This window comes from Salvelinus namaycush, chromosome 17 (assembly GCF_016432855.1).
Source record: "Salvelinus namaycush isolate Seneca chromosome 17, SaNama_1.0, whole genome shotgun sequence".
In the NCBI taxonomy this organism is placed as follows: Eukaryota; Metazoa; Chordata; class Actinopteri; order Salmoniformes; family Salmonidae; genus Salvelinus; species Salvelinus namaycush.
Window position 1 is genome coordinate 5,790,899 of NC_052323.1, and position 26,325 is coordinate 5,817,223.

At 41.0% G+C, this 26,325-nt stretch overlaps 1 protein-coding gene across 1 annotated transcript in view; it reads right to left on the reverse strand.

Moving 5' to 3' along the window:
• LOC120061875 (teneurin-3-like) overlaps positions 1–26,325 on the reverse strand; it is a 178,857-nt gene that overhangs the window by 149,478 nt on the left and 3,054 nt on the right. Inside the window, exon 2 of the mRNA XM_039011653.1 lies at positions 19,676–19,951. Within this exon, the coding sequence (XP_038867581.1) occupies positions 19,676–19,951 (276 nt within the window). The remainder of the gene's footprint in view (positions 1–19,675; positions 19,952–26,325) is intronic.

The following is a 26,325-nucleotide window of genomic DNA, read 5'->3' on the forward strand; positions in this document are numbered from 1 at the left end:
ACAATGCTGTGATGTTTAACGTACAATTTCAATCTATCTAATCGAATAGAATCCACAGATTGCGAGTTGAAGATAAATACTTTAACTAAGAGTATTAGTATATTAGTAATTGACTGACCGGGTCTCTCCAGATCTCCAAACAGTACTATCTAAAGGGTCAATTTTAGACTCTAGGGTCAATTCTATGCATTTTCAGCCGTTCCTGAACCTGAGACCAGAAACAGGCTACCTGAGGGCAATACTAAAATAAAAGGTCTATTGATTCTGTATCCTCACAACAAAACCTGCAGAGCTTCGATGATTTTATGCCCCAAATATTCAACATTTTGTTGGTGGCAAGAATTCCATATAATCATTTTAGCTGAAAAGCACGAAGTCTTGAATTTTGCTTCGTTTTATATATCAACTCATACACCCGTACCATGAAATCGTTACATCAAAAATCTCTTCCCAACTATTTGCAATCTGTATGGCACAGTTGTCAACATCATGGTTCTCAAATGAAACTGGTATACTTTCCTAGTTATGCTCTTTTTATTCCTCCGCCAGTTTTGATCCTTTATATTGGGCAGACAGACCAGTTTCCTCCCGCTGCCACCTGCCTCCTCCATTTTTGGGGCAATGCTGTAATCAATTGGTTGTACTCTTGGATTGAGCAGACCTTCCCGTACAATTCTGATAACTCCATGAAGGACATAACTCTACCTTTCCAATTTACAATATCATTTAAGAACAAAATACACTTTTCAAATAAATACAGGTATTTTATCAACCAGCACATTTGAGTTCAGCCATAATATTTGTTGTGATATTTGTTCTATCTTTTCAGGGGGATGAAATTGAAATTGTAGCCAGCTCTGCAATGCGTGTATGAAAAAGTATAACTTTCAAATTAATCAAAAATGAGACATGGCAATCTGCACAAAGGCAAAAAGGCAATTTTTAAACAATGGATGAGCTTTTCTTAGTAATCCACTTGAGAATTATTTAGGGTTCACGTAAAACTTTTGAATAAGTGAAGCTTTTAGAGAGAGGTTTAGTGCTTTTATATTTAATCATCTCAACCCACCCAATTCATATTCATTATATAGATAGGCACGCTTTATTTTGTCTGGTTTAGCGTCCCAGATAAAGCAAAATATTTTTTGCTCATATGATTTGATAAACGAATCATAAGGAGTAGGCAGCTCCATAAGCAAGTGAGTAAACAGATATGACTAAGGACATACTTTTTACCAATATGGCATATAGCCTATGCATGGTCCATATTATCAGGTATGCTACTAGCAATAAGCATTATCACCTGTCTCCCAACTGATGCAGCATAGTGACTATAAACACATGCATTGGACACAACATCCTGATCGTCATTATTATTTTGGGAGTTTCTATTACAAAGTATGTCATAGCCCTTTTTCAAGACGGCATTTCCCCTTTAGGGGCTCTGTTGCGCAGTTCCACATAACCCATGCTTGAAACTCCGGGTTGTAACTGCATCTTTTAAATGATGAAGTAGATAAATAAACATGGTAGCGATGGAAAGTTTTTTCTTTTTCTTTTCACAATTGCATTATCAATTGTTGTGCATTGAATGCTTGTCAGAATACATGTTACAATGACGGCCTAGGAACAGTGGGTTAACTGCCTTGTTCAGGGGCAGAGCAACAGATTTTTACCTTGTCTGCTCTGGGATTCGATCTTGCCAACCTTTCGATTACTGGCCCAACGCTCTAACCACTAGGCTACCTGCCACCCCCAATAACATAACAAAAATAGAAGCACTGGCGATGTACATCCTGAGTGATAAAATATAGGATTTGAATTACTTCGCCAGCAGTTGCAATAGGCTACACACCTCTGAGTTGAGCACCGTGATAGACAGTTTGATTCCCTTCATCTGAGCATTGGAGTGTCAGCAACAATCATTATTTCATAGAACAGACTTGCTTCTATATTAGGCTATGCCATCTTCAAACAATCCCTCCCACTAGAGATTTTGCGGTATACACTGATCTCAAAAACAAACTCTCCAGATCCGTATGATGGAAATCCATCGCAATGACAGAGATCCTTAACCCCTGGACTCAGACCTGACCAAATGTGTACTCTGGTTGCCCAATTAAAATGAAATTCACTTCAATAGGTAAGGTAAGGGAATGAGACGGGTTAAAGAAGGATTTTTAAGCTTTGAGCCAATTGAGACATGGATTGTGTATGTGTGCGATTCAGAGGGCAAATGGGCAAGACAAAATCTTGAAGTGCCTTTGAATGGTGCAATGTGGTATATGCCAGGTGGTTTGTGCAGCTCAATTTTAGGAAGATGTTCTTAATGGTTGTACACCCTGTAGCCTAGATTTTGTGTAAATACGTCCAGCCAAATACAGTGGGTAGCAACTAAATGTAGATGGTTGCCGAGAAATAGGTAGCAGTTGGCTAAATGCAAACAAAGGAAGCATGATTAAAATATACTAGGTGGAGGATAATTCATTACCACAGCACATTACAAGGGGAGGCAAAAATATAGAGGCATGAGAGGACAGTTAGACCCATCATTGGACACATAGCTTTAAAAATGGAGGCCAGATTATGAAAAATGACTTGTTCCATGCAGTGCTTAAAGGTTAGGTCTGTATTACACGCAGAGCCAGAAGTCAGCAGTATCCCCCGAAAGAGTGGACTCCAATATTAATGGAGAGTACAGGGATTCAGCTTCCCCTCCCCGAGTCCCCTTCCTCCAGACACATAATTCATTTAGTTGTCAGCCAGCACCTGGTGCACGTAAAACCTACATCTACAAACTAAAAGATGGAGCGAATATGGCCCTCCCCAATATTCAGTCAGTGTGGCTAAAATGAATGTTGCTCACACACACAGGACTTCGATAATGGAATATCAACAGACTAGTGCTAGGAAATGCAGAGTAGTGTGCCACTGCACAACTGAAGTTGTCTCCCTGGACACATTAGCATAATGCTACGTTTTCTTGCTAATATATCACCCTCGTTTAGCTTCTTAGCTACCCTCTGTTGCTCTGTCCCCACAGTCCAAAATGAAGCACACATCCAGCATCATAAAAGTATTGTTATCTACAAGCTACTTGTGCTTGTTCATGTTCACAAGGATGTAAGCAACTGCCATGATCTTACTCTGAAAAAGGGCAACACCTCCAGTGTATCCATTTGGCCAGAGGATCTTGTTGAGACCACAGGAAATGCAAGGAATTCATCACACTGGACTTCCACTACACCACCATATCAAATGTGTGGACAGCTAGCCCACTAAACAGTGTGTATGGGTTACTATGGTGTAGCATGATGTTCACATTGGTGCGAAAACAGAAATAGCGCAGCAGGCTATATTGCAAAAGGGAAGATGATACATTGTAACAGAATGCTAGGAAGATGTGATGTATTATGTCGAACGTTATCAGTCCCACCACCAAAGCTTAATCTGAAGTGTAACACGGCTTCTGTGTGAGGCCCGACTATGTATTTTATTATTTGGGAGTAATGTTGTTCAACCACAGTAAATATCTTGTGTCATGCAGCAGAGGGGTGGAAGAAATATTCTCTCTACAAACATTATAATGAAGTCCCAAATGTCATCCTCGCACTTATTTCAAGAGAAAACACAGAGAAACTACTCCAGGAATATTATGCTGTCCCTTGGTGCATCTTTTAAAGTGGCGTTCAGCAGTAGAAACTATAGAAAATCATTCTCCCTGCCGTTGTTTCGATAAAAAGATGAGGGATGGGGCTAGGGAAATGTAACCATTGTCAAATTCATAGACAGAGCTATGAATGCAAGGACTGACCATCTATGATATCAAAATACATTTTTAACCATGTTTTGAGGCATTTATTTTGTTAACCAACAGAATAAAACAAGCTGATACACTGAGTGTACAAAACATTAGGAACACCTGCTCTATCCATGACATAGACTGACCAGGTGAAAGCTATGATCCCTTATTGATGTCAAATCAGTGTAGATGAAGGGGATGAGACAGGTTATATAAGGATTGTTAAGCCTAGAGACAGAGGGTGAATGGCTAAGACAAAATATTCAAGTGCCATTGAACCCCTGTTGGGTATGGTTGTAGGTTCCAGGACCACCGGTTTGTGTCAAGAATTGCAACGCTGCTGGATTTTTCACGCTCCAGAATGGTCCACCACCCAAAGGACATCCAGCCAACTTGACACAACTGTAGGAAGCATTGGAGTCAACATGGGCCAGCATCCCTATTGAACGCTTTCGACACCTTGTAGTCCATGAAGGCAAAAGGGGTACAACTCAATATTATGACGGTGTTCCTATTGTTTTGAACACTCAGTGTATTTTGGGTTCTGAAGGGGCACAACAAACAGCTTGATTAAGAAGGAGCCTGGACAGACAAATTATTTATTCTTTTTTTAAGGTATTTTTCTTAAAACTGCATTGTTGGTTAAGGGCTTGTAAGTAAACATTTCACTGTAAGGTCTACACCTGTTGTATGTGACAAATAAAAATTGATTTGATAAACATTGGGCGTGGGGAGAACCGATGATTCCCGTTTATTGCATTTTTACCACCAGCCAATGTGATTACATCATGTACAAAACATTAGGAACACCCCCTTTTGCCCTCAGAACAGCCTTGTTGAGGCATTGACTCTACAAGGTGTCAACATTCTCCACAGGGATGCTGGCCCATGTAGACTCCAATGCTCCCCACAGTTGTGTCATGTTGGCTGGATGTCCATTGGGTTGTGGACCATTCTTGATACACACGGGAAACTGTTGAGTGTGAAAAACCTAGCAGCATTGCAGTTCTTGACACACTCAAAGTGATGCTCATGGCACCAGTAAATAGGCACTTAAATCTTTGTCTTGCCCATTCACCCTCTGAATGGCACACATACACAAACCATGTCTCAATTGTCTCAAGGCTTAAAAATACTTAAAAATACTTCTTTAACCTGTCTCCTGCCCTTCATCTACACTAATTGAAGTGTATTGGATTTAACAAGTGACATCAATAAGGGATAATAGCTTTCACTTGGATTCACCTGGTCAGTCTACGTCATGGAAAGAGCAGGTGTTCCTTATGTTTTGTACACAGTGTATATTTCTTAATTGCTCAAAATAAGTGACCAAACTATATTGTTACTTCTGTGACACGCGTTGGGCTAGGCTACTGGTTCAAGAGCTATAAGAAGAATAGACAGAGGCCAGTGGAGATTGAATAAGGCATATGCAAAACCCTGTAGACAGATTCTTCAAGAACCGAGAGAAAGAAAAAAAACAATAGCTAAGCCAACGCTATAACATATTTGCCAAGCCCCCCGGCATTGGCTGCCCCTGTGCTGGCTGCCCCATTGTCTAATAATCCCACTATTGAGGCCACTAAAAGGACACAGTGGGTTACCAAGATGAATGGGCTGTTACCTCCGAGCTGCTAGAAGGCAACCTGACTAATTTATTTGAGTGACCTCCACTGTTGCCAGAGAGTGCCCTAACCTCTACTGAAGACCCGCAGGCCAGATCAATACACCACACAGGGTCCCATGCTGGGATATGGCATGTCAGCTACCGGCAGCTCGCGGTTTATTTTTGAACTCTTACTGCTACCAGGTAAGTTGACTGAGAACATACAGTATCTCCACTGAGAACATATCTGCAGTAACAGCATGGGGAATTTTTTACCTTATTTTAACTAGGCAAGTCAGAACAAAATCTTATTTACAATGACAGCCTACCCCAGCCAAACCCAGACGACACTAGGCCAATTGTGTGCCACCCTATGGGACTCCCAATCACGTCCGGTTGTGATACAGCCCAGGGACAAACCAGGGTCTGTAATGACGTCTCGAGCACTGAGATGCAGTGCCTTAGACCGCTGCGTCACTCGAGAGCAAGGGAGAAAGGAATATTTTTCTTTAGGACTGCGGTCAATCAAACCACATCACAATACTAGACAGAGGCTAGACGGAGACTGCTGAAAAGGTACTAAATAACCTAAATATGCCCTTGTAGACTCTAGTTAATATCATGCGCAAAACCATATACATTCGTAAATACTGTGAATGTACCACTTTAAGAACTAAACCATTCAAAGTGAAACGACTTCAATCGACTGCACTACAGATTCTGTTTCATGCTTGTTTCTTTTTCAGCTATTATAAAAGGCAATGATTCAATGGCCTGGTGGTTGAGGCCTATGTTGGAGCTGTCTTCAGACGTAGAGGATATAAAGGACATGCTGACAAGGGAGTGCGGTTTTCTCTGGAAATGAATCGGTCACGCAATATACAATTTCAACCGTTGCACTCCAATCTATATCTGTAAAGTGCTTAGGTTGGCATTAGTGACTTGATGAATTGAATTGAGAACAGACGGTTATTTGAGTAAACCCTCCATCGTCCATGACATAATTCCGTCCTGGGAGCTGAAGTGACCACAGTTTGATGATACTTCAATCTGGGACAAATGCTTTATGTATTTTGATACCATTCATTTTTAATCACGACCAGAATACTCCTCTCCAAACCACTTCCAAGCCACTGTGGGCTGAAAGGCATCCCTTACATTACAGTACATGTAGCTCGAACATCTTTCTAAACTAGCCCAAGAAGATGTCTTAGAATACAAAATATATTATGTATATAGCCAGGGGATGTTTTGTACATGGTATGAAGAGATATACAGTCAAAGGGGAATACAGATTCTTCACATTTAAGGTTTGAAGATGTTCAGTATCACTCGCTGTGTGTGTGCGTGTGTGTGTGCGTGTGCGTGTGCGTGTGTGTGTGTGTGCGTGCGTGCGTGCGTGCCTGCGTGCGTGCCTGCGTGCGTGCCTGCGTGCGTGCGTGCCTGCATGTGTGCATTTATGCAGGAAAAGGTCTGTACTTGAGTGTAAAAGATAAAGAATATAGATAAAGAAAAGTAGAGGAGGACTCTACGGTATAATGAGTTTGACAATGAAAGTAACACTGTCCTCCCTGTGGTCACAGTCATGTGATCAATCATCTCAATGGCTCATTCTATTTCCTCCGTTGTACGCTGACCCTTCTCTCGCATGTAAAAATGTGCGTGTATGCGTGTCTGTGTGTGCGTGCATGTGTGTGTGCGTGCATGGGTCCGCATGCCTAAGTGTGTGCACATGTACTCTCCAATCCAGACATTATATCATCAAAGGGGAAGTTTTCTGTTTGATGATGAATGTAATCGTTTGACGTTTTAAAACACCACTGCATGAATATTCACAGCATGCGTGTCCTCTGTCTATCAGACTGATCTTAATGTGCATTCCCCTCATGTGAATCATGTTTAAAGCCTGCCATGTCTGTAATATGATTTTTAAATCACTCTTTATAGCTGCTTTTATGCTTCCATAAATTATCTTATCAACAAGTCATGGATACAAAGTATTATAATGGCTAGCCAACCATTTTTCGTTCAGATCAATATCTCCGAGTTGTCATTTAAAACATATGCGTTTATAGTCGACATGGGAGCGTCAATAAGCATCAAGGTGATTTGGCCATTTGACAAGTAGTCTTTACCCGTAGCATTTGATTTGCTCTCATGTCTACAAAAGCTATGATTGATACAGCAATATAATGCTGTGCATCAACAGGGGAAAAGCCACCATTGATCAGAATTAGAACATGTTTCACCTGAGTAGATGCTAATGGTGCCAACTCTGTTCAAAACAAAGGAAAAAGACAAGTAGATCTAGACAGTTATATATACAGCACAGCCTTCAACCCACAGCCTGAACCCGTTTCCTTGACATGTGTTGAGAAATAGACACCTAACTGTTTCCATGTTGGTGGCTAATACAGCAACTCCTTTAGGCTGCCTGTTGAAATGAAATTAGCCATTTCTCTTGAGTACAGTCTATAGCATGTCTGGTAATTAAAACAATTCTAGAGTAGGTCTTGATTATAATAGCATAATGTGCAGTTTGGTCTGACGTATGCAACTGCTTACCAACAATGACAAAAGCAATCGGTTTGGACAGCAAGGTTGGGTTTAATTCCAGTGAACCACACAGGATTCATTGAAATTTCAATTGACAACATGTCATTTTAGGAAATAAGAGGTCATCAATGTATGAATTTGATATCAATCTTCTCAAAGTGAGGCCCTCTGCTCCACTAGTCTTCTCATATAATTGACAGAAATTCAGTTCCAATGGAATTTGATCCTTGACCCGATGAAACAGCAACAAAATATTCCCCACCAAGCTTTCTCTGTAATCCACCGAAATAGAAAGCATAGTGGGTTCAGGAGATGGATGAGGATGCTACACTGTCCCATATACAGTGCCTTCAGAAAGTATTCAGACCCCTTGACTTTTTCCACATTTTGTTACGTTACAGCCTTATTCTAAAATGGATTTTTTTTTATGATCACAACCTACACAAAATACCCCATAATGGATAAATTAAAATGTATTAAAAAAATTAAAAAACATAAATTCCTTATTTACAAGTATTCAGACCCTTTGCTATGAGCCTTGAAATTGAGCTCAGATGCATCCTGTTTTTATTTGTCATCCTTGAGGTTTCTACAACTTGATTGGAGTCCACCTGTGGTAAATGTAATTGATTGGACATGATTTGGAAAGGCACACACCTGTCTACAGTGGGGCAAAAAAGTATTTAGTCAGCCACCAATTGTGCAAGTTCTCCCACTTAAAAAGATGAGAGAGGCCTGTAATTGTCATCATAGCTACACTTCAACTATGACAGACACAATGAGAAACAAAAATCACATTGTAGGATTTTTAATGAATTTATTTGCAAATTATGGTGGAAAATAAGTATTTGGTCACCTACAAACAAGCAAGATTTCTGGCTCTCACAGACCTGTAACTTCTTCTTTAAGAGGCTCCTTTGTCCTCCACTCGTTACCTGTATTAATGGCACCTGTTTGAACTTGTTATCAGTATAAAAGACACCTGTCCACAACCTCAAACAGTCACACTCCAAACTCCACTATGGACAAGACCAAAGAGCTGTCAAAGGACACCAGAAACAACATTGTAGACCTGCACCAGGCTGGGAAGACTGAATCTGCAATAGGTAAGCAGCTTGGTTTGAAGAAATCAACTGTGGGAGCAATTATTAGGAAATGGAAGACATACAAGACCACTGATAATCTCCCTCGATCTGGGGCTCCACGCAAGATCTCACCCCGTGGGGTCAAAATGATCACAAGAACGGTGAGCAAAAATCCCAGAACCACATGGGGGGACCTAGTGAATGACCTGCAGAGAGCTGGGACCAAAGTAACAAAGCCTACCATCAGTAACACACTACGCCGCCAGGGACTCAAATCCTGCAGTGCCAGACGTGTCCCCCTGCTTAAACCAGTACATGTCCAGGCCCGTCTGAAGTTTGCTAGAGAGCATTTGGATGATCCAGAAGAAGATTGGGGGAATGTCATATGGTCAGATGAAACCAAAATAGAACTTTTTGGTAAAAACTCAACTCGTCGTGTTTGGAGGACAAAGAATGCTGAGTTGCATCCAAAGAACACCATACCTACTGTGAAGCATGGGGGTGGGAACATCATGCTTTGGGGCTGTTTTTCTGCAAAGGGACCAGGACGACTGATCCGTGTAAAGGAAAGAATGAATGGGGCCATGTATCGTGAGATTTTGAGTGAAAACCTCCTTCCATCAGCAAGGGCATTGAAGATGAAACGTGGCTGGGTCTTTCAGCATGACAATGATCCCAAACACACCAACCGGGCAACGAAGGAGTGGCTTCGTAAGAAGCATTTCAAGGTCCTGGAGTGGCCTAGCCAGTCTCCAGATCTCAACCCCATAGAAAATCTTTGGAGGGAGTTGAAAGTCCGTGTTGCCCAGCAACAGCCCCAAAACATCACTGCTCTAGAGGAGATCTGCATGGAGGAATGGGCCAAAATACCAGCAACAGCGTGTGAAAACCTTGTGAAGACTTACAGAAAACGTTTGACCTCTGGCATTGCCAACAAAGGGTATATAACAAAGTATTGAGATAAACTTTTGTTATTGACCAAATACTTATTTTCCACCATAATTTGCAAATAAATTCATTAAAAATCCTACAATGTGATTTTCTGGATTTTTTTTCTCATTTTGTCTGTCATAGTTGAAGTGTACCTATGATGAAAATTACAGGCCTCTCTCATCTTTTTAAGTGGGAGAACTTGCACAATTGGTGGCTGACTAAATACTTTTTTACCCCACTGTATATCAGGTCCCACAGTTGACAGTGCATATCAGAGCAAAAACCAAGCCATGAGGTCGAAGGAATTGTTCATAAAGCTCCGAGACAGCAATATGTCGAGGCACAGATCTGGGGAAGGGAACCAAAACATTTCTGTGCATTGAAGGTCCCCAAGAACACAGTGGCCTCTATTCTTAAATGGACGAAGTTTGGAACCACCAAGACTCTTCCTAGGGAGGTGACCAAGAACCCGATAGTCACTCTGACAGAGCTCTAGAGTTCCTCTGTGGAGATGGGAGAACCTTCCAGAAGGACAACCATCTCTGCAGCACTCCACCAAATCAGGGCTTTATGGTAAAGTTGCCAGACGGAAACCACTTCTCAGTAAAAGGCACGTGACAGCCCGCTTGGAGTTTGTCAAAAGGAACCTAAAGACTCTCAGACCATGAGATACAAGATTGAACTCTTCGGCCTGGATGCCAAGTGTCACGTCAGGAGGAAACCTGGCACAATCCCTACGGTGAAGCATGGTGGTGGCAGCATCATGGTGTGGGGATGTTTTTGTTGTTGTTTGTTTTTACTTTGTTTTTATTGAAGAACACACAAATTGTTTAAATAAAACATTAATAAGTTCTGGCAGGTACAGCACATCATACGTTCACAAGATTAGTTACAGGAACATTATCTTTGAATTAGACCATTGTTAAGTACGATACCCATTTTCCCCAGTATTCCTGACCTCTCTCCTCTTGTGTTCTTAAAGCAAAGGTCATACGCTCCATATAATGTATTTCTTTAACAATGTCTATCCATTGTGTCGCGGTGGAAGAGTCTTTTGTAGCCATTTCCTAGCGAAAGCCTTTTTACTGGCTGCCAGTAGGATCTTCACCTGGTCATTTTCTCTATTGTGTAAGTTATCAGGTATTTCACCCAATAACATAGAAATTAGTGTTTGTTCTATGTCAAACCCCATTATTTTTCCAATGTTAGATCTTATTTCTCCCCAGTAAGTTTCAATTGCAGGACAGGACCAAAATATATGTATGTGATCCGCTCTTGATAGCCCGCATTCTCTCCAACAAGGGTGTTGGGAGTCAGTCTGTTTTGATATCAGTTTAGGTGTCACGTTCCTGACCTGTTTTCTGTTATTTTGTATGTGTTAGTCGGTCAGGGCGTGAGTTTGGGTGGGCAGTCTATGTTATGTATTTCGTGTTGGTTAATGGGTGACCTGATATGGTTCTCAATTAGAGGCAGGTGGTTTTCATTTCCTCTGATTGAGAGCCATATTAAGGTAGGTGTTTTCACATTGTTTGTTGTGGGTGGTTGTTTCCTGTATCTGTGTTTGTTGCACCATACGGGACTGTATCGTTCGTTCGTTTTGTTTGTAGTCAGTACTGGTTCGTTCGTTCTTCGTTACGTGTAAGTTCGTAGTCCAGGTCTGTCTACTTCGTTTGTTGTTTTGTATTGTTGTTCAAGAGTTTTTCCGTCTTCGTCTGTTCCTTGTAATAAATAATATGTATAACTCCAACGCTGCATTTTGGTCGAATCCTTGCTACTCCTCTTCGGATGAAGAGAAGGAGGAAGCCCGTTACATTAGGTGTTATGAAGAAACGTATAACATTCTGCCAACAGAATTCTCTCCATGACCTTGAGTTGGTGGAGCTTTGTTGAGTCTCTAATAAGTTCAACCATGTTTCATCAGTTATTTCAATGTCAAGTTCCTCCTCCCATTTCTGTTTAATATAGTTTGTAGTGTTTCTTTGAGGATAAAATACCCAAGTAAAGATTTGAAATAGTTTTCTATGATAATCCAAGTTGTCTGCGCTAGTGAATACTTGGATCAATGTCTGAGTTACCTGAGGGTCAATCACTTTTATTCTTTTAAAAAGTAGCAACCTGTGGTTACCTGTAAAAACAGTGTTTATCCAAGCCATGGTTTTTACTTAGGTCCTGGAACGGTGGGGATGTTTTTCAGCGGTAGGGACTGGGAGACTAGTCAGGATCGAGGCAAAGATGAACGGAGCAAAGTACAGAGAGATCCTTGATGAGCGCTCAGGACCTCAGACTGGGGCGAAGGTTCACCTTCCAACAGGACAACAACCCTAAGCACACAGCCAAGACAATGCAAGAGTGGCTTCGGAACAAATCTCTGAATGTCCTTGAGTGGTCCAGCCAGATCCCGGACTTGAACCCGATCGAACAGCTCTGGAGAGACCTGAAAATAGCTGTGCAGCAACGCTCCCCATCCAACCTGACAGATCATGAGAGGATCTGCAGAGAGAAATAGAAGAACTCCCCAAATACAGGTGCGCCAAGCTTGTACCCAAATAGACGCAGTAATCGCTGCCAAAGGTTCTTCAACAAAGTACTGCGTTAAGGGTCTGAAAACTTATGTAAATGTCATATTTCAGTTTTTTTTCATACATTTGCAGAAATGTCTTTGTCATTATGGGGTATTGTGTGTAGATTGATGAGGGGGAGAAAACAATGCATTCCATTTTAGAATAAGGCTGTAACGTAACAAAATGTGGACAAAAGACCGCGACAAAAGATAAGAGTTAACTCTTCTTAGAGGGAGCAGTTAATGGGACAGAAGAGGAGAAAATAAAGACGATACATCAAACGAAACACCTCGCCTGGCTTGCAATTTGATGTGGTCGGCGCTCAGGTCACGAGGATCTGTGGCTCATAACACGGTGACACATTCTCAGCTCTCTGGGAAGATGTGAACGCTTGCTATGCATCCAGATAGGAGTTTTCTTCGAACACATCACAGATGGTCAAACCCTTTGACTAAACTTATTTATTCTGTATATTCACAATTTATTGAATTATGTAGGCGGTGTGAGGGCATTTTTGTCTTCCATGATCAATAGAAAGATTCCACTGTCAAATGATGTGACACGGGTCTGAGGCAGGTGATTTGAGTGATGTTGCGTCACATTCGTTTGTTAGACTCCCAGTGTGTGCACCCGTGTGTACGGGCGTGTGAGGTGCTTTCAAACACACACCCAACAGGTCTCTGGTGCGTGCTGTGCGGTCTTCTCATGTGATTCAATTGAGTGGTGTGTAAAACTGGCAGATATCTTTGGTGGCTGTCTTGTTTGGATAAATTTGACTTATTTTGCAATTAGTGCACTGAAAATGTCACAGACACATAACATTCATAACATAAAACAGCTGTTAAAAATGTCTTGAAGAATTTGGTTCGTTAGGCATTGGATTGTAGTCGACAGCGTATGCTTCGGCACAAACATCTCAATTCATTTGTCAGACAATTACCCGTCATCAGGGCCAACACAACAACAAACAAACCAACATCGCAAAACAAAAAAAGTTCATCTGTCAATCCGGACCTAAATTCTCTGGATTCTTTTGGGACGAAACACGGCCAGCAAAGACCATCTTTGATCTTAGTCATCTTTGATCTTACCCTTGGATCAGGGGGTTAACAGTTGCAAATGCTATGCACCAACAGTCTGCCAAGACTCTAGTAGTCTCTAGTAGTCAAGTATGTGTCTCGCACTGCCCAGGATGGTGTGAATTACAATGAAATATTGAGCTCATTTATGAATAAGTGGATCTGAACGCCCCTTTCTAACGGCTTCCATATGCCTATTCAGTTGATGGAAACCTTTGGATGGGTCGTTTCTCTTAGCTGCTTCATTAAATAGTAAAAGTTGAAAGTGTAATGCTTCATGACAAAAAGAGAAAGAACAAGATCTATAACAGTGGGACATTATTATTATTATTATTTTTTTTTTGCTCCAGTAGAAAATTAAAGAAGGCGTCGGATACGATATATGAATAACACGATAACTAATCAACGATGCGGTTGTTGATTGGCGCATTATTTACAATTTGAGAACTCGGGGCATCTTGCCGCACCTCTCGAAAGGGTGGTAGCTTAGCTACCTGCGAACAAGACGTAGCACGCGTACTGTTTACTTTCCCTTTGATTCAAATAGTATGGGGAAAGTGGGCGAGATAAAAGTCACAGTGGGGAGTCGTACTAACAAGACACAATCAGCGGCAGCCCTCCAGACATCTCCAAAAGAGATACCAAAGGAGAGAGGCTGCGGGGGGTAGGAGACCAGTTCAGAGCTCTCTAGTCAAAGGAGGGCCTTTTGAAATCAGCAAATTCCATGCGCTTTCCGAGCCACAGAGATTGGGGGGGTTTCATGCGTCGCATGCTACAGCTGCAACAAAGATGGCGGAAAAAGTGATAAGAAAGCACCTTGTTAGGTGCCTTGTAAAGGTCCCTCAAATCTCTTGTTTTACTCCCATTACAAGTTGTCAATAAGTTATTTGGAAAGACATTATATGGCATCACATAAATAATGTGGGGCTTTCATTTTTTTTTTTATGAGAACACATAAATTGAAAGGAAATGTGTGAACAAGCAGGTGTGGACTGTGGAAACATTCATGGTTTCGATCACTACACTTGTTTTTTTCCATCAATCAATCAAATTCAAATGTACTTTATAAAGTCCTTTTTACATCAGCAGTTGTCACAAAGTACACAGTTGGAGATGATCTTTTCTTAGATAATGTTATATGAGCCAAAGAGGGTGGGTCTGGGAGAGCTCATCAAGAGGCACTTCAGAGAGGCGAAAGATCCACATCTCAGATCCACGTCTCAAGAGTTTGAACATGACTGAAATATGAATTGATCGAGGCTGAACACAAAATATTTCCTTTGTACCATGTACCCTTCCTACATGCTCCGGGCATTTGACGAAAGTCCTTAAATAATCAAACACTATCATCTGCCTCTTTCTTGTGTACCTTTGGTAATACTGATTGAAAAGTATGGTGATACTGTAGCAAAACACTGTACATGACAATGACAATACAGGCAACTATGGTAAACAGATTTGATATGCTTTTTGAGAGCATTAAAGATTTTTAAAAAAAGTACTCCTTAAATTAGACCAACAGTAGCAAAGAATTAAGCTTTCAAAACTGCTCCAAGAAAATACCCGAGACCATGGCTGATGTGCAGAAAATATAATACCACAGAGACATTAACAAATAAGTATTAGACAATAACTTAACTTCAAATTAAACCAGTTGAAGGCAAAACATTGTACTTTCTAGAAAAATCAGTGATGAATGCAGAACAAATGCAGTTCACTGTAAGAAATATTACACACTGAAAGTACCTGACGTTCTACACGCAGCAAAAGCAACGAAACAAACTGTTTTGATATAGCTGTATAGAGTAATTTTCTCTTCAGTAAATACCCTATCTGAATCAAAATAAAAGAACGATGTATCACTTAAAGTGGAAATGCCAGCGTTTTAGGCGTCATCTTCCTGGGGGTGTATATGAACACATTTTTACTCATACAAATCTGTTCATATACACCTCCAGGAAGAATATGACGCCTTTTTTTTTTTTTTTCTTACAAGCGAGCACTTAGATATTTTCATACTTTCATAGAAGGTTTGGGAATTACGTAGAGTTAGGCATTTGGGGAAATTCTAAAGCAATATATAGACGGAAAGTGGCCGTGTGTGTTTGTACAATTAATAGACACTGCAGCAAATAAAACCGAATAATGGCCTGCCATCATTCATTTTGAACTGGACAGTGTTCACAGGCAGCAGCAACAGCGTGACTTTAGAACATTAGAAAGTATTCGCCAAAAGCCACAAAATACACCTGAATGGTTTTCTGGAAATATGTAAATACCACGGACGTCCTCTTACATTTGGGAACTTTACAGTCCTATTGATCAAACAACCATGAACAGGTATGCTATCTCTCCTGCCCTAAGATCAACAACTAATGTTAGACAGAGGGAGATGAGTCTAATGGGGCAAGAGTAGATAAACCCTCTCAAACTTTTTCAGCTTGTAGTGGGCTGTCAAAATTGCACTGTTAATAGACTGGGAATTGTAGCCTGCTCGCCCTTCTGCAACTTGCCTGCCAATGCATGCTTATCCCAACCCACGCTTTGACAACTGAATGGGAACTGCCTGCATGCCCTTTTGATCACGTCAAATACATGTGATTGACAACTAAGAGATATACATGCTAACTGGGGATAACAGTCGTTCAAGTTCAGCATTGTTAGTTGGCTAGCAAAGCGATTCACATTTCTTGCTAGCTAACTAAATGGCACCGGCATCTCTAGCTGTAGCCACCGAAAAACGATATGAGGGGAAAAAGTTGGTCACTTATCCAATGACGACATCCTACCAGCAGCTAGCTAGCTTGTATTGGCTCAAGTCTTTTTAACCTGCTAAATAAATTGCTACATTATTGATACACTAATCTATTAGCCATGTTATGACTGACTTGTGATCATTGCCATTGCTAGTTTGATTGTATTCACATTCCAACTTTTGTTACATTTGTCAGTTTTTGTCCAACATATTTATTTATTTTTATTTCACCTTTATTTAACCAGGTAGGCTAGTTGAGAACAAGTTCTCATTTACAACTGCGACCTGGCCAAGATAAAGCAAAGCAGTTCAACACGTACAACAACAGAGTTACACATGGAATAAACAAACATACAGTCAATAATACAGTAGAAAAAAAGAAGTATATATACAGTGTGTGCAAATGAGGTAAGATAAGGGAGGTAAGGCAATAAAATAAGACATAGTGGTGAGGTAATTACGATATAGCAATGAAACACTGGAGTGATAGATGTGCAGCAGATGAATGTGCAAGTAGAGATACTGGGGTGCAAAGGAGCAAAAGAAATAAATAAATACAGTATGGGGATGAGGAAGTTGGATGGGCTATTTACAGATGGGCTATGTGCATGTGCAATGATCTGTGAGCTGCTCTGACAGCTGGTGCTTGGAGTTAGTGAGGGAGATAAGAATCTCCAGCTTCAGCGATTTTTGCAGTTTGTTCCAGTCATTGGCAGCAGAGAACTGGAAGGAAAGGCGGCCAAATGAGGAATTGGCTTTGGGGATGACCAGTGAAATATACCTGCTGGAGCGCGCGCTGTGGGTAGGTGCTGCTATGGTGATCAGTGAACTGAGATAAGGCAAGGTTTTACCTAGCAAAGGCTTGTAGATGACCTGGAGCCAGTGGGTTTGGCGACGAGTATGAAGCGAGGGCCAGCCAACGAGAGTATACAGGTCGCAGTGGTTGGTAGTATATGGGGCTTTGGTGACAAAACGGATGGCACTGTGATAGACTGCATCCAATTTGTTGAGTAGAGTGTCGGAGGCTATTTTGTAAATGACATCGCCGAAGTCGAGGATCGGTAGGATAGTCAGTTTTACGAGGGTATGTTTAGCAGCATGAGTGAAGGATGCTTTGTTGCGAAATAGGAAGCCGATTCTAGATTTAATTTGGGATTGGAGATGCTTAATGTGGGTCTGGAAGGAGAGTTTACAGTCTAACCAGACACCTAGGTATTTCTAGTTGTCCACATATTCTAGGTCAGAACCATCCAGAGTAGTGATGCTGGATGGGCGGGCAGGTGCGGACAGCGATCGGTTGAAGAGCATGCATTTAGTTTTACTTGCATTTAAGAGCAGTTGGAGGCCACAGAAAGAGAGTTGTATGGCATTGAAGCTCGTCTGGAGGTTAATTAGCACAGTGTCCAAAGACGACATCATTGTTGTATACAGAGAAGAGAGTCGGCCCGAGAATTGAACCCTGTGGAACCCCCATAGAGACTGCCAGAGGTCCGGACAACAGGCCCTCCGATTTGACACACTGAACTCTATCAGAGAAGTAGTTGGTGAACCAGGCGAGGCAATCATTTGAGAAACCAAGGCTGTTGAGTCTGCCGATAAGAATGTGGTGATTGACAGAGTTGAAAGCCTTGGCCAGGTCGATGTAGATGGCTGCACAGTACTGTCTTTTATCGATGGAAGTTATGATATTGTTTAGAACCTTGAGCGTGGCTGAGGTGCACCCATGACCAGCTCAGAAGTCAGATTGCATAGCGGAGAAGGTACGGTGGGATTCAAAATGGTCGGTGATCTGTTTGTTAACTTGGCTTTCGAAGACCTTTGAAAGACAGGGTAGGATAGATATAGGTCTGTAGCAGTTTGGGTCTAGAGTGTCTCCCCCTTCGAAGAGGGGGATGACCGCGGCAGCTTTCCAATCTTTGGGGATCTCAGACGATACAAAAGAGAGGTTGAACAGGCTAGTAATAGGGGTTGCAACAATTTTGGCAGATCATTTTAGAAAGAGAGGGTCCAGATTGTCTAGCCCGGCTGATTTGTAGGGGTCCAAATTTTGTAGCACTTTCAGAACATCAGCTATCTGGATTTGGGTGAAGGAGAAATGGGGAGGCTTGGGCGAGTTGCTGTGGGGTGTCCAGGGCAGTTGACCGGGGTAGGGATAGCCAGGTGGAAAGCATGGCCAGCCGTAGAAAAATGCTTATTGAAATTCTCAATTATCGTGGATTTATCGGTTGTGACAGTGTTTCCTAGCCTCAGTGCAGTGGGCAGCTGGGAGGAGGTGCTCTTTTAATCCATGGACTACAGTGTCCCATAACTTTTTTGAGTTTGAGTTTGAAAAAGCTAGCTTTAGCTTTCATAACTGCTTTTATATCAATATCAATGACTTGATATTGAGTCAATGAAACTGAAACAGTGCATCCCGAATGGGTGGAGGCAGCAAAAAATGTACCAGGCCAGGTGTGATTTACAACCTGATAGCAATATTCTTTGGACTACCATGAAATGTATTGGTGAATTACAGTATATTAGTAATGCATTGAGCTCCATCCATCTATTCTGCTAACAGTGCCTTGCTCTAAGTCATGGAATTTTGAGTCAAATATAACCTATTTTTAAAACCTCTTACAAAGTTCGTTTTGTAGCATAAACTGGGAATTTGATATTGTTGCCTGATATTACTGTCTGTTTGTTTCATATCTGCAAAGTAGTTAGTTCCACCTTAAAGGAATATACTTGTTTACCCCGCATTCGATGCACAGAAGATCTCTCTTCAAAAGAATACCACAGTCTCAAGTTTCGGGTTTCGAGCAAGATCATTGCACTTCAAACCATTGAACCTACTTAATCAGCTATTGTGTGTTCTCGTTCAACCACTGTGGAATTTCTAAGCAAAATCTCTGACCGACTCTTTACAAAGCTATCTTTGATTACAAGCTAGCCCATAGGGAAACTTTACAAAACTCCCCTACTTCCCTGTGGAGAGGGCCAGGTGACTACCAACCACTCAATTGGTAGACCAAATTCTTATCCACAAAAGGCCATGAAACATAGCTTTCATCCCCAAACAGAAGCTGCACATGCCTGTTCTTGCCCTTCCAAATACCACTTGCACCAATCAGAACCCACCATTCATCGCTTCCACAAATGAATGTTTTCCTGAGCACCAATGAAAGACTATAACACACTGCTGACTAGGATGAACATTTGTTGTGATTCTTTTTTTAAACTTCGTACTTAAACAATATCCCCTCAAAACAAGAGTTAGGGGGCTCACATTTAACTAATAAAGGTTTGTCAGACTTACCGATTTCGTTGTCCGACTTATTGTCAATTTCCGTGTCTGTGATGGTAAGGGCTGAGTTGGAGCGACTAGACAGGCACGAGCTTTGGCCTGACTTGGCACCCCTTCCCCAGAGAGCCATGGTACGTTCCGGGGATGTGGGCTCATGATTTTCTATGGGGACCGTTCTTCTGGAGTAGCGACCAAGGGGGTGTGAGAGGCCCGTTTCAGGGCAGAGGGCCAGGCCTCTGCGTGTGGAGGGCTCACATATCCCAAGTTGCCTCAGTGAGAAGCCCCGTCCTGTAAAATCAAAAAAAGAATGTGCTTTTTAATAGCAGCCTGATAATTTAACAATGTTATCAAACCCCAATCCTAAACCCAGAATATCTGCGACGGTGTATAGCTTTCAAATTGTGTGACTGTTCTTAGAAGGGAAGTAGGCAGGGTTGGGTACGTTACTTCTAAATGTAATCCGTTACTAGTTACCTGTCCAAAATTGTAATCAGTAACGTAACTTTTGGATTACCTAAACTCAGCAACATATTCTGATTACATTCAGTTACTTTCAGATTACATTCCCCTTAAAAGGCATTAGAAGAAGACAAACATGTATGTTTCCAATTGAACAACATCTATTGCAGGATAACTCAATGTTAAAGTTTACATAGCTGGCCATATATAGATGTTACATTTTACTTTATGGATTGGTTATGTAGGCTTCTTCTAACACATCGCTTTCTACTGCATATAATAATAATAATAAAAATATGAAATTATATCTTTACATTAAAAACCAAAGTCTATCAGAATTCCAGTCATTACAATAAATGTTATACCCCTTGATTTCAAGAATAGGACTTAGAAATACAGAAGTATAGATTAGCCAAATTGTATTACCTGAGAATAACCCCAAAACTAAGGACTTATTAGCCAGCCCTACTGTTTATGATTTTGTTGTCATGGAGGACGATTGGGCTCATTGATTCGAGTTGAAAAATGAATGCTGCGCTCATGGAATGGCATGCTTTGAGCACTACTGAAAATACTGATATCTTGATAATATGCAGCTGTTTAATTTGTTTGGGATAGGGGGCAGAATTTTCACATTTGGATGAAAAGCGTGCCCAGAGTAAACTTGACTCAGTCCCAGTTGCTAATATATGCATATTAACACTCTGAAGTTTCTAAAACTGTTTGAATGATGTCTGTGAGTATAACAGAACTCATATGGCAGGTGAAAACCTGAGAAAAATCCAACCAGGAAGTGGGAAATCTGAGGTGTGTAGTTTTTCAACTCTTTGCCTATCGAATATACAGTGTCTATGGGGTCAAATTGCACTTCCTAAGGCTTCCACTAGATGTCAACAGTCTTTAGAACCTTGTTTAATGCCTCTACTGTGAAGTGGGGGCGAATGAGAGGGGATTGAGTAAGGTCTCTCCCAGAGTGCCATGAGCTGACCATGTGCGTTCACGTGAGAGTTAGCTTGAGTTCCATTGCATTCCATGGCGGGTATATGTTTGGCATGTTTTGGTCTCTGAGCGCCGTACTCAGATTATTGCTTTTTCCGTAAAGCTTTTTTGAAATCTGACACTGTGGTTGAATTAACGAGAAGTTTATCTTTAAAATGGTGTCTAATACTTGTATGTTTGAGAAATTTGAATTATGAGATTTTCTGTTGATTGAATTTGGCGCCCTGCAATTTCATTGGCTGTTGGCGTTCCGCTCACCCCGTTCCCTGACAGGTTAAAGGGCAAATACACAGATAAAATAATAACAAAACGGCCTATTTTTGTTAAAAGCTGAGGGATGGACCTGGAGAAATGTAACCACTCTCAGATTAATAAACAGAGCTATGGATGCAAGGACTGACCATCAATGATATCAAAATGATTGTTTTAACCATGTTATGAGGCTATACAGTTTTTGTTTACATTTGCAATGTTTACAAAAAATCGGGGGGAAAACAAGCTTATTTTGGGTTGTCATTCAGTGTGACAGGTGAACTAAGCTCATGAGGCATTTATAAGTTATATTCTTCAAGAATCAATGGATATACAGTACCAGTCAAAACTTTGAACACACCTACTCATTCAAGGGTTTTTCTTTATTTTAAAATAGTAGTGAAGACATCTAAAATATGAAATAACAGATATGGAATCATGTAGTAACCAAAATAAGTGTTAAACAAATGTAACGTTCGTCTTCCTCCTCGTCTGAGGAGGAGCAAGGATCGGACCAAAGCGCAGCGTGGTTTGAATACATACTATCGTTTATTAAACAAAGACGAAAAAAACACTTGAACAAACTACAAAACAATAAACGACGTGAACAGACCTGAACTTGAGAACATATAAAACATGAACGCACGAACAGGAAGGAACAAACGAACGAACGAAACAGTACCGTGTGGCGAACAAACACAGACACAGCAACAATCACCCACAAACAACCAGTGAAAACAGCCTACCTTAATATGGCTCCCAATCAGAGACAATGACAAACCTGTCTCTGATTGAGAACCATATTAGGCCAAAAGAACAAACCTAAACATAGAAACAAATAACATAGACTGCCCACCCCAACTCACGCCCTGACCATACTAAATAAATACAAAACAAGGGAAATAAGGTCAGGAACGTGACAACAAATTAACATATATGTTAGATTTTAGATTCTTCAAAGTAGCCGCACCCTTTGACTTGATGACAGCTTTGCTACTTTGAAGAATATAAAATATATTTTGATTTGTTTAACAGTTGTTTGGTTACTACATGATTCCAAATGTGTTATTTCATAGTTTTGATGTCTTAACTATTATTTTACAAAATATATTTTTTTTATCAGCATGAATTAGAAGGAGCAAAAAGCCTCACTTTTATTCCACGGTATCCGCACTATGCAGATGTTGCTTGAGCATATATTTCAAAGGCTGTCCACTGGTTTCAAAAACAATGATTGATAAGCAACTTAAACTTCTTGAAATCAACCACTATTGGGTTCAAATACACATTTAGATTTGTGAACAGCCATCCACAACAACCACAATCTGTAAGGCGCAAATAGCTAAATAAGAGAGAAGCAGTGTGATAGATATCAATTCGCTATGTACACTACCGTTCAAAAGTTGAGTCACTTAGAAATGTCCTTGATTTTGAAAGAATTTTTTTTTTTGGTCCATAAAAATAACATCAAATTGATCAGAAATACAGTGTAGACACTGTTAATGTTGTAAATGACTATTGTAGCTGGAAACGGCTGATTTCTAACGGAATAGAAAAGGCGTACAGAGGCCAATTATCAGCAACCATCACTCCTGTGTTCCAATGGCACGTTGTGTTAGCTAATCCAAGTTCATCATTTTAAAAGGCTAATTGATCTTTAGAAAACCCTTTTGCAATTATGTTAGCACAGCTGAAAGCTGTTGTCCTGATTAAAGAAGCAATAGAACTGGCCTTCTTTAGACTACAGTGGCTTGCGAAAGTATTAACCCCCTTGGCATTTTTCCTATTTTGTTGCCTTACCACCTGGAATTAAAATGGATTTTTTGGGGGTTTGTATCATTTGATTTACACAACATGCCTACCACTTTGAAGATGCAAAATAGTTTTTATTGTGAAACAAACAAAAAATAACACAAAAAAACTGAAACTCTTGAGCATGCATAACTATTCACCCCCTCAAAGTCAATACTTTGTAGAGCTACCTTTTGCAGCAATTACAGCTGCAAGTCTCTTGGGGTATGTCTCTATAAGCTTGGCACATCTAGCCACTGAGATTTTTGCACATTCTTCAAGGCAAAACTGCTCCAGCTCCTTCAAGTTGGATGGGTTCCGCTGGTGTACAGCAATCTTTAAGTCATACCACATATTCTCAATTGGATTGAGGTCTGGGCTTTGACTAGGCCATTCCAAGACATGTAAATGTTTGCCTTTAAACCTCTCAAGTGTTGCTTTAGCAGTATGCTTAGGGTCATTGTCCTGCTGGAAGGTGAACTTCCATCCCAGTCTCAAATCTCTGGAAGACTGAAACAGGTTTCCCTTAAGAATTTACCTGTATTTAGTGCCATCCATCATTCCTTCAATTTTCACCAGTTTCCCAGTCCCTGCCAATGAAAAACATCAACACAGCATGATGCTGCCATCAACATGCTTCGCTGTGGGGATGGTGTTCTCCGGGTGATGAGAGGTGTTGGGTTTGCGCCAGACATAGCGTTTTCCTTGATGGCCAAAAAGCTCAATTTTAGAAGAGTACCTTCTTCCATATGTTTGGAGAGTCTCCCACATGCCTTCTGGCGAACACCAAATATGTTTGCTTTGTTTTTTCTGGCCACTCTTCCATAAAGCCCAGCTCTGTGGAGTGTACAGCTTAAAGTGGTCCTATGGACAGATTCTCCAATCTCCGCTGTGGAGCTTTGCAGCTCCTCCAGGGTTATCTTTGTTGCCTCTTCTGATTAATGCCCTCCTTGCCTGGTCCGTGAGTTCTGTTGGGCACCCCTCTCTTGGCAGGTTTGTTGTGGTGCCATATTCTTTCCATTTTTTAATAATGCATTTAATGGTGCTCCGTGCTAAGTTCAAAGTTTTGGATATTTTTTTTATAACCCAACCCTGATCTGTACTTCTCCACAACGTTGTCCCTGACCTGTTTGGAAAGCTCCTTGGTCTCATATTGCCCCTTGCTGAGCGGTGTTGCAGACACTGGGGCATTTCAGAAAAGATGTATATATACTGAGATAATATGACAGATCATGTGACACTTAGATTGCACACAGGTGGACTTTATTTAACTAATTATGTGACTTCTCAAGGTAAGTGGTTGCACCAGATCTTATTTAGGGGCTTCATAGCAAAGGGGGTGAATACATATGCACGCACCACTTTTCTGTTTTAATTTTTTTTACATTCTTTGAATCAAGTTCTTTTTTTATTTCACTGTGTATGTCCATTACATGAAATACAAAACAAATCTATTTTTATTACAGGTTGTAATGCAACAAAATAGGAAAAACACCACGGGGGATGAATACTTTTGCAAGGCACTGTAGTTGAGAATCTGGAGCATCATCATTTATGGGTTCGATTACAGGCTCAAAATGACCAGAAACAAAGACCTTTCTTCCGAAACTTGTCAGTCTAATCTTGTTCTGAGAAATTAAGTCTATCCCATGCGAGAAATTGCCAAGAAACTGAAGATCTCGTACAACGCTGTGTAATACTCCCTTCACAGAATAGCGCAACTGTATCTAACCCGAATAGAGGACAAGTACATTAAAGTGTCTAGTTTGAGAAACAGACGCCCCATAAGTCCTCAACTGGCAGCTTCATTAAATAGTACCCGCAAAACATCAGTCTCAATGTCAACAGTGAAGAGGCGACTCCGGGATGCTGGCCTTCTAGGCAGAGTTGCAAAGAAAAAGACATTTCTCAGATTGCCCAATGAAAATAAAATATAAAAAAATGGGCAAAAGAACACAGACACTGGACAGAGGAACTTTAGCCAGTAAGCTTGGGAGTTTGGTTGGGACAAGAATTCATTTCCTGGCAGGCAAGCTGCAGAAGGACAAGTAAGCTACAATGCCCCATTGTTTATTAGTGCAATTGTGACGAGCTGAAAAAGTTTGAGAGTTCATCTAAATGTTCCTACGTTATATTTTAGCTCATCTTGTTCTGGCTAGCATTAGTCGTTGATCTTGTTGTTGTTGATGTGCATAACTGAGGGAGAGAGAGCCTACCTTTTCATGGTTGTTTGATCAATAGGACTGTAAAGTTCCCAAATGTAAGAGGACTCCCGTGGTATTTATATATTTGCAAAAATCCATTAAGGTGTATTCTGTGGCTTTGGCGAATGCGTTCTAATGATCTAACGTCGTGCTGTTGCAGCTACCTGTAAACACACAGTCCAGTTCAAAGTGAATGATGGCAGACCTGAGTGGCAAATGCCTTGTTTGCAAAAAGGCCTACTGTAGCTCCGATTGGCTATGGCACACCGGTCTGCGTGTCACGGATACCTCCGGAAATGTGTCATTACGCACACCTGGTCCCCATTTCCTTGATTAGTAATTGTATAAAAGTGCCCTTTATTCACCATGGTCTTGTCGATTATTGTTACAATGTCTGTTGGTCGTGTGAGTACCTGAGCTGTGTTGTTTTGGCTTTCGTGCCACTTGTATTGTGCAGATGATTCCGGGTTTCGTCCCGTGTGGTATCATTGTGCGCCCCGTTTATTTATTTGAGGTACACCTCGCTCTTTTGTTTGGGTTTCAACCCTGTGTTTTGTATACGTGTTTGTTTGGTCTTCATCCCCGTGCCTTTACATGGCACGCTGGAATTTTAGTCCATAAAAACCCCTATTACGCATGCCTGCGCCTGTCTCCCGATCCTTTACACCAATGTGACACTGCGTAGACTCTGGTCTTGGACAACAGATGTCTATTAATTGTCCAAACGCACTGCCGCTTTCCACTCACAAATGCCTTAGTATATGTAATTCCCAAACATAATTATGCTGCAATAGCTTATGTGTTTACAATTGTCTCATTCATCCCCCTCCTCTCTCCTGTAACTATTCCCCAGGTCGTTGCTGCAAATGAGAACGTGTTCTCAGTCAACTTACCTGGTAAAATAACGGATAAATAAATGTGTCGGGGGGCTAAGGTCAGTCTGTTATATCTGGAGTA